At 40.1% G+C, this 10,000-nt stretch overlaps 1 protein-coding gene across 2 annotated transcripts in view; it reads right to left on the reverse strand.

Annotated features, from left to right (window-relative positions):
• LOC137974679 (glutathione hydrolase 1 proenzyme-like) overlaps positions 1–10,000 on the reverse strand; it is a 137,158-nt gene that overhangs the window by 116,434 nt on the left and 10,724 nt on the right. The window contains exons 2-4 of one of the 2 annotated variants that reach the window (XM_068821617.1): positions 8,123–8,514; positions 5,609–5,810; positions 3,672–3,976 (exon numbers count right to left, since the gene is read on the reverse strand). The exons of the other annotated variant lie outside the window; for it this stretch is intronic. Coding sequence (XP_068677718.1) covers positions 3,672–3,976; positions 5,609–5,810; positions 8,123–8,514 — 899 coding nt within the window. The remainder of the gene's footprint in view (positions 1–3,671; positions 3,977–5,608; positions 5,811–8,122; positions 8,515–10,000) is intronic. 2 annotated transcript variants of the gene reach the window in all.

Consider the following 10,000-nt stretch of genomic DNA (forward strand, 5'->3'; position numbering starts at 1 on the left):
TTCACTGCAGAATGATTAGACAACAAAGAGCTGAAGCACCAACAGCATCAACGAAAACGAAAATGGTAAGGAAAAAAACTTCAAAGAACAACCTCGTTCACTCTCGGCGGAGAAATGCCCTGGAAACGACTTTGAGGGACGCTGTGCACGTGTATTTTATTTGGGATAGACGACAACTTACATTTCCTCGTTTATTTCAGCTTTATATTTAAAAATCTTCGCGTCAATTTAATTAGAACTAGACCCTCCGTGAGGGTACACTGGGTTAACTGTGGTACGTGCAGCGTTAAAGGCAAATTTTTTCAAGTTGGGGGGTCATTAAGACCATTTAATATATGGCTTGTGTTTGTAGCCGATATAACGCGCGCTCTGATTGGCTAATTGTGACTGAATTGGGGCATTATTCTCCCGTAATGCCCACGGGCGGATTACCGGCTTGCAAAAACAAAGCAAAAGGTAATTTAAAAAACATATTTCCAACAGCATATAACTTATTTACAGACAACTGAAACATTTTATAAAAGCGAAAGTTGAACGAAAAAATTTAAGAAAAATAACAGTAAAATATGTTTTCCAGGCAAAATTTGGTCATTTTAGCGTTGATTACGAATGTTTGGATGCAAAACTAAAATTTTCTGCAATTTATCTGCTTTCTTGGACATAAATTCGACCGAAAACTGATGATGCACGAAAATTTTTAGATTTTTAGGAATAATCGGATTAGCGATCAATGCGTAATGTGATAATGCGATAAAAGTGTCAAATTTGCGACCCGTTGCGTACGGCAACGGAAGCGATCGCATTACGAATAATTAACCTCTGTTTGCCAAAAACTACCCAAATAACCGATTTTTCGACGGAAAATTCATCCCAGAGGATAAAACTATTCACTGGACATGTAATAAAGGTAAATATGTTCGAGCGAAAGCGAAAACAAGCGAATATTTTGAGGGAAAACACAATTATGTGAGATCAAAGGAAAATCTGGTTATTAAGACACGCAATTGCATCGCTATGAAAATAATTTTACCTTTTCAGCGATTTTAACGATTTTTCCATCCAATCCACCTGGTCTAGTCTTTGATTTCACTATTATCGCTGCCCTACGAATCTTCAGTGTTCTACATAACAGCACACTTGGTAAAAGACGGCTCGACGGGAGACAGATTGTTGTCGAAGTCCATTACTCGTCGCTTTTAAGCTTGTTCAGTATCCAATTGACTTGCCATTATTGAGCTTCATAAGGGTATATTTTGTTCAAAGATCCACTAAAAGGCCACTCGCGTCACATGACTTTCGACGCCATTGTCGGTTAAGTTAATCGTTCTACTGTGTCCACCAGAGAAATCTACGCATTTCCCACTACCCTCTCGATCCTAAGAAAATACACGCAGAAGGCTTTATGCACAAAGACACCACTTAGCAGGGGAGTGACAGGCAAGACTTTTACCGACACGGAAAATAATAAAACGGAGAAATCTACCCATTTTCCGACTGGGATTGCCATGCGGCAACCCAGTAAAAATCACGCTATTAAGTTCCAAAATTTTTTAAAGAACATGAAGGTCGAGAAGTTTGAACTTGAACCATAAGCGACATTTGCATCATTGATAACCACTAGGCAATCGAAGCAAGCCAATGAGCACGTTTAACTTTTCATAACATTTAAATAGATACCCTGTCACGGAAAAATTCCCTTATCGCATATATGTTTTTTTTTTGGGTTTATTTAAATCGTTGCATCATAGTTGTCAAATTGTATTTCATAAGTGTTGATTATTTAGTGTTAGAAACATCTCTTGATATCTTGTAATTAAAGTCATGTTGTTATGTGGAATGTTACTGTAACACTATTGTAGTCTTTAGAAAAAATTAAGAATGCATGTTACGTGTTGATTTGTGAGCTAAGGATAGGTGACAGGTTATGTATATACCAGGACAAAACGGTGGTTGTGGAAGTGGCGCAAGGTTGTTGACGTGTAGGAAAGCAAACAGTTGGAGAGCGAAAGCCTGAGTGCAAAAGAGAAAACAAAGGAGAACACTGGTAAAAGCCATTAGCGGGAACTCTCGGAAAGAATCAATAACAAAACCCCTTTGTCAGTGGCAGCGAGTGAGGAACATCCTTCAAAGAACTAAAGAAGCTTGAGATCCTAGTGTAGAAAGTTTAGAATTAATATTACTTAAGAATTTTATCCTTCAAAACTTGTAGCATTAATAAAATAGTCTTGAACATTTTTTAAGTGTATGTTTTGTGTTGCGAATTCGTGGGAAGGGGTTTGTGTGTGGTTATATCTATGATCCGTTTGCGTTTTGTTTTTACCACGTGTCGCCGTGCCAGGGAAAGACGCACGTCACATGACCCATCACCAAAATTGAAAGCTAACCGGTTTAAAATGGGTGTTAGACTTAAATACTTGTAGATCAGCTCTATTCGAAATGGGTACTTTGAATTAAACACTCTTGATCAGCGCTTTAAGAAATATTTGAATACGGTGAATGAAAATGTTACGTTGGTGACCTTCTAATCTATGTACATCGTGTAATTGTCACGAGATGTCTAATGTCCTTCTCGTCTATCCCTTATAGCATTAACCGTAATTTTCATTGTGTTTCTATTCTTCGCCATTTTTGTCCTGCCAACGACGCAAAATGACCTAATTCCAGGTTACACGAAGGAAGCGAGCACCGACGATACGTTTTGTCCTTTTTCTCTAAACTTTTGCTCCGTTCGTAAAACTTTAAATCCGAGATAACCTGTACACTAACCAAATCGAATGTGGTTCAGCGTTTTCTGTACTCTTATCGACAACGATATTTGTCATCACATTGGTCAAAATACTCAAGGTCAAAGAAAGTATTTGTTTCAAGAGTGACCAAGTTCGTGAAACAAAGAAAGAGCAAACATTATCTGTAACTTTCTCGCAATCTCGGATTGATTTATCCCCAAAATGACGCGAGCAGCGCTGTGTATACTCATATCGACAACGGGAAATTTGACAATCAGATTGCGCAAGAGATTGCGACATTACAAGCACTTGTGGTTAAAAATAAATCGTCAGGTAACTTGGAATGACTGTGAAACGATTACAAAGCCGCAAATAAAATGTGGCTCTGAATCAGCTCCCGAGATTTTTTTTACTTTGCAGATAGTTTTATCTTAGCCTTCTCATCACTTTCCAGGAATAAAAAATGTGTGTCATCGAGTTCGTTTTTGAGATATAAGCGTTTAATTACAAGCAAAATAGAAACTGCTTTAATATGGCTCGAGTCGTTTTTTCCCATTGTAACCTATTGACCGAATGCAAAAATGGCCGCCAACAAATTATTCTTTTGTCTTTGTGTTAATTAGCCTAACTAGCCTCGTTTTATATTTACAGCCCAAATTCGTTCAATTTTACGCATGTGACCGAGGCTAGTTAGGCTAATTCACACAAAGACAAAGAATAATTTGTTGGCAGCCATTTTTGCATTCGGTCAATTACGTCACATTAATGAGTGCATCTTGTTAAGCAATCATTTGCAGTGTCATATGGTACCATAACAATACCGTAACACGAAACAGTTGGGTATATTCAATCCTTCTAAATAGTACAGTTTATTGAAAGTGCTGAAACTGGTATCAGCCTCCTTAAGTTATCCATGAATGTTAGAAGCAATCTTTAAACACTAACCTTTCAATATGTTTAAGATCAGAGCCAACACGGCGCCACTTGACGGGGGAGGGCTAAGGAACATTGTCATATTCAAAAGTTCCCCTTTCAGAGGCTTTCTTGTTACGGCTTCATATTGCCTTAAATCCTCCGGAGAAACTTTGCTGTTAATATGGCTCATGTCGCGCGAGATGTTTTTGGCCAATGATCCATTGTAAAACGATTCCGGATCGTCTTGAAGGCTTTCCAATGTCTTTGCATATTGTTCGTTTCTTATTATTTGGCCCTTTGTATAAGGGTTGCCATCTTTATCTAGGAGTAGTTCTCTGGAAAATAGGTTGCAGTGATAAGATAACAGTGATTGAAAACGAGAGGTAATTTTCAAATACAGAACGCCGCTACAAAAAACAATTGAACAGCTTAAAATGAAAGTTAAAAAGATCATATTGCAAGTAGACAAGCAACTTAAAGCTAGTGTCTATCACCTCGAAAAAACCTTTCCGCTCAACCATTCTCTTCACTTGTCCAACACTTATTTTTTGCTGGGTTTGCTTAAGTTACTGCGGCGTTCAAAGTCACTGTTTTAGAGCCTCCTATAAGTGAAAAACATGGTTGTAATTTGATCTACGACCGCGAAAGGAAGAGGAATGGGTTTAATACTAGGTCGACGTCACAGACTGCATTGCATTGTAATAGTTCAGTCTTTGAAAAAAGCGATGTGTCGTCAAACCAGTATCGAACCCATTCCCCTTCATTGCTCGGTCATATATCAAAACAAAAATCACATTTCCCGTCTTTCAAAGTGAATACTGAAAAAAGTGAATTTTCAATAAAAAAAAGTTTTCTTGATACAGCACAATATATTTGGGACCATTTGATTTTCGGAGAATAAATAAAGTGGAAAAGTGTGTTGAGGTGATAGGCACTTTAAGTAGTTTTCAGAAAGCCTGACAAAATCCAGCTTTTTCCGGGATTTGAAGAGCTTTGTGACATATTCAGCTGAGTGGCTTTTATGATTCTCTCCTTCATTAATGCTACTATCAAACGATAGCCCGCACACACTTTCATCAGCTAATAATTGCTTCGTTTGCAAAGGCTAAGGAAAATCTTCAGTTCGGTTCGACTGCCTCAAAACCTCTCCTTTTGGCCAGACCACCCTGACTTTCATTGTTGACAACGGCAGAAAAAAATGATGATCTCAAGACCAAACACTGAGGCCCTAAAAATATTTTTTTGTCACAAGCGAAACTCACTGTTTACAAACATTTTATTCAATATTCGAATATACCCAACCACTAGGACAAAAGAAACCTATTGTTTAGACAGCCAATGAACGTCTAGTTGGTCCACCAACCAGGATCATGAGGTGACAAACCGATGACCATAGAGACAGTATGGCCCAGTGGTTAGAACGTTTTTCTTGAGATCCAGAGAACCAGGGTTCAAGATCCATTCTGATCACTCGTTGATTTGATACTGGTAGTCCATGGTTCAACTTATCGGCCAACTGGTTTGCCTCCAGCCAGTTGGGATTCTCAACAGTTGTTGTTGTTCTGCCCTGTCGTTTCGTTGATCGTGTTTCACTAAGGCGTTGTCACGCACGCATTAGCAATACGCAAACCCACTAACGTTTTGACCTCCAGCACCATTAAATATTCCTTATGCAGTTATGTATTCGCTAGTGTATCAGTTCCCAAATGGGAGGGCAGTTCCATCTTTGGTTCCTTGTGCTTCAAGAGCAACAACAACAAGCAGGAGCGCACAAAGTGGCCGCACTGCAAAATACGAGAGCGAAAATCCCGCATTTTTCAAGGTTACTTCTATGTTTGTTTGTTTGCATCAAATTCAACGATCTGCGCGAAAAAATTACCTCAAATTCTAAGACGACGGATCGAGTTAATGATCTTCCTGTAAGGGTGAAGTCAATTTTCCATTAAGATCACATAAGGTTCTCGTACCTCAATCCAGGATCTTTTCTAATATACTCCACAATTCCGGGAGTAGTCTTCAATGCATCAGCAACCGCGGCGCTTATTTCGAATCCATCACGGGCCAATCTAATTGAAGGTTCGACTAACTTTCTCCATGGCAACCTGCCGTACTTTTGAGAGGCCTTGTACATACCACGCACTTCACCAGGGACAGCAATAGCAAGACCGCCTAGGAAAAAGAGAAAATTTTGTCCACAGAGATATTCACCAATTAGGCGCGAGATTGTATCAAGAAATCTAAAAAACCTCTGCTTCCATAATTAAGAGATTCCACTGAAAAGAGAGTAAATATGTATATTTCCGTAAGGCGAACAGGCAACAAATAAGCAAGAAGGAATAAGTAAAACGTCATCAACAACAACGAAGGTACAAAAATTGGTTAGGAGTCATATCACATCTTAAACCCTGCCCCAAAATGTACCTGCGTTAATTTTCTTAAATATTTTTAAATTTTACGTTGTACCTTGACAACATTTCATAGTTGTTTATGAAAGTGTCCACAAGTTAAACTAAATTTAAATTGAAAAAACATTTCAGATTGTTTGCGATTGTCTTTTTTTCAGTTGGGTTTGGGACTTATCTCACTGGGATGAAAGAGGGGGTAGACTTGACTCCTGCAAAGAAGCACTCGGATTTTTCCCGAGTATCCCTCAGTCACCACTGAAGAGTCTCCTATAGCTCATTGGTAGAGCATCCGAACTAATAATCGGAAGGTCTTCGGTTCGACTCTGCAAAGGAGCGCTCGGGTTTTCCCGGCATCCCCGATTACCATCGAAAGAATATATTCCTCGTGGTTATTATTTTTGGTTTGCACTCACGAGATTAGACGGCCTTGTTGGTGTACAAAACAAAAGCAAAATGTCGTTTGCGTTTTGCACAGTAAAAAGTTTAAGCGAGGACGACGGCTACGGTAACGACAACGCCACAAAGCAAGAATATGATTGGTTAAAAAAGGAAAAATACTCGTGCTGCACGTGCGGCACGAATTTCCGTGCACTTTTTCCGTAGTTCACAAAACGACAACGTGAGAATAAAGCAGTGAACCTTTCATTTGCTTTAAAACCGTTACAGTTATAGCATAGTTCGCCCGTATTTTACAAGGTGAACAAAACGAAATAATCGCGAAATACTTCCGACAGCGCTAAGTTATATTGTGGAGTGAAGTTTTCCCTGTTAAAGTCCCTAATAACAGAGCAAAATTCTCAAAAGACTTCCTCGCTATTGTTCAGTAAGCCAAGATGACCGCCAATGACGTCAGGTGCAAGCCAAGGATATTAACCAAACCCAGTGTAATTGAATTGGCCAATCACAACCAATGACAGTAATCGACAACCGATAACCGACCGAAAATCTACGATGATCACGACGATCAAACTAGCCTGTTCCAGGCTCCTAGATAGTCGGGAAAACGAAACCATCTGCGTGGGAAAAGCGAGTCCCCACTCATTTTTCGCACGCATTTTTTTTCTCTTTCCCTACTATCTGGGAACCTGGAACAGGCTACGATCAAACAAGCCAAGTAGAACGTAAAGGGAATTTATTACACATAACATGAGAATTTTATTCCATAAAGCTCATTTGTACAAATATATACGCTTTATTTTCACTTGTGGAAAAGGCTTATATGGCCAATCAGAATGGCGTCCAGCTATTTCACACGTGGAAGTATAGCCAATCAACGATAGCGTGAAGGCGTTTCCATGCCAATCACTCGTGCATGTCGTGCATCTCGTGCAAATCGTACTTTGTTATTGAATTAAATTAAATTTGCATTTGGTTCTATTGTTAGCGAGTTTTTGTTTCTAATTTGCGTTCAGAAAACTATTTTAATGAAAATTCTCGTCTTATGTGTAATGAACAGCTCACGACATAGAAAGTGCTTTGTACGGGGTTTTATTTACTCGTTGTTTGTGTAAAAAAACCCTCACTCGCTCGTTCGGGTTTTTGACCCAAACAACTCGTGAATAAAACCCCGTACGGCGCACTTTCTATGACGTAGACTATATATACGTAGCCCGCTCTACGCGCGGGAAATGTAATCGATGCGAGATAGAAGTTAGAATACAGCACAAGATCTTTTAGCCGACCTTCAGGTTGAGTAGTGTAAAACTAAAGAAATCTCGAAATTGCTTTAGGCATTCAATTCAAAATAGCATTGGCAACTATAGTCCTGGACGAAATTCTTGGGACAATGAAGTCAATAATGCATGAGCGGTTTCAAAGGCAACGCATCCCACCCCTTTCCCTTTCAATGTTGATTTGAAATCGGGAAAGGTCTGGAAAGCCGGAGTTGGTTTCAACATTGCGTGGGGTGGTGCAGGGGAGGCACATGGAGGGCCGCTATGAGGAGAATTATAAAATATCAGGTACACCTTTAAACATTAATTGAAGCGATTTTTGGGAGTGTTATTGAAGGTGTCCAAGAATTTGTTAAAGCGATTGTAGTTCTAAAAGTGGTGCATTTAAATGATTTTTACAAACCAAATTTAGATTCCTCCACTCCAGTAGCGTTGGGTGTAAAGTTAGACACAGTTGCCGGCGCGGTCTCTCTAAAGTCAATCACGCTTGCTTCCCTTGCGGAACGGTTGTATATTAGCATTACTCCACCGCCACCGATTCCGGAAGAGTGCATGTTTATGACTCCAAGGCAAAACATGGCAGCGATCGCTGCATCCACGGCCGAGCCACCAGCATTAAGGGTATCGTTTCCAATCTCTGAACACATCTTTGTGTCGGTAGCAACTGCATGCTTGTGGTATGCCCCCCCGGCGCTTTCGTTTGCGCTTTTGTCTCCTTTCGTTAAAAACCAACCGAGGAATCCTCCCAAACCACCCAAGAGTAAAAGAATAACGATACCTACGGCAATCTTAGGTCTGAAAGAAATGACACCAAAGTTGAAAAACAGAAATTGTCCTTGGTTAATTCCCGGCAAAGTAACTGGGCTACAATAGATTGCGGCCCTGGAAGGGACGGAGGGGGGAGGGGGAGGGTAAGGGCTTTCCATTCTCATTCCTCCAGTTCCGTATGCCGATTTTGATTTCCTAATTTTGATTTTGATTTCCGGGCTCTGCGAACAAGATGAGAAAAATGGTAAGCCGATTGACCGTTGGTTAAAAATATAAGGCAAGGAAAAGCTTATTAATGTTTTACTAATCAATTTTTTTTACAAGAAAGAAAGAAAGTTACCAGGCCTGGATAAGTCGTTTCTAAAACTTAAATTGGCCAGGTGAAAAAGCTGATGCCTCCAGTAAAGGCGTAGTTACTTGGAATGCCACAAGCAAGAGAATATTTGAATAATAATTGCAGACCTTAAGGAATCTGAGACATGCTCAGGAAAGTCGCCCCCCGAAAACACAGACTCTAAAATTCGAAGTCGAATGCTATACTTTGATCCTTATAACAAGTAAAAAAAAAATAGTCGCACTCCGCGAAACAGCAACTTTTTGACAACAACAGGGAGCTTACGCAAGGACGACGAGACGAGAACGCCACAAAACAATAGCTCTAATGAGCACAAAGCAAAAGTTTTGTACGTCCTGCACGCCTGCACGTGCAGTTTTCATTTTGGTGCATTTCTTTGCCGTCCTCGTCTTGATACTAGGGAACTTAAGCAAAGACGACGGCGACGGCACCGAGAACGTCATCTCAAAATATAAGATCGCGTCATTGTAATCACTTTGTAAACATGTCAACCCTTCTTATATGACAAGGGTGTGGTAGTTCCTCAAAAATGACATTGGTCGGAACGGCGCTTAATTTAGGGGAGAAAATGAAACTTTAGCGTCAAGTGCTGTCGTTCTCCTTAAAACCTAAAATTTGACTATTTCACGTTGTTGTTTTGCTGACGACGACAAAGAAATGGACAAAAGTGAAAAACGCACGTGCAGGGCGTGCAAAGCTATTGTTTTTGCCTACTAAATATGCACATTTGAGACGTTCTCGTTCCCGTCGCCGCTGTCGTTGCTTAAGTTCCCTACTAGGGAGCTTAAGATCTACGACGACGACGTCGACGACGACGTCGACGACAACGCCACAAAACAGTGATATCATTGGTTAAAAGAGCATAAATAATCGTGCTGCACGTGCGGCACGTATTATTGCTCATATTTTGCGCGGTTTTCTGTATGACGACGACGTGAAATCACCAGATTTTAGGTTTTGACGACAACGTGAGCATGCTACAGAGAATCTTTCATTCTCTATTTTCACTCTGAAATCGCTCTTACCAAGTTATTTTTAGGATACTTCGCCCATATTGTAGGACGTGAGCGAGATGGAATAATCGCGAAAGACTTATAATAGAGCAAAGTTTTATTTTGAGGTGACGTTTTTGTTGACGTCGCCGTCGTAGATCTTAAG

This window comes from Montipora foliosa, chromosome 11, assembly GCF_036669935.1.
Source record: "Montipora foliosa isolate CH-2021 chromosome 11, ASM3666993v2, whole genome shotgun sequence".
NCBI classification, from domain to species: Eukaryota; Metazoa; Cnidaria; class Anthozoa; order Scleractinia; family Acroporidae; genus Montipora; species Montipora foliosa.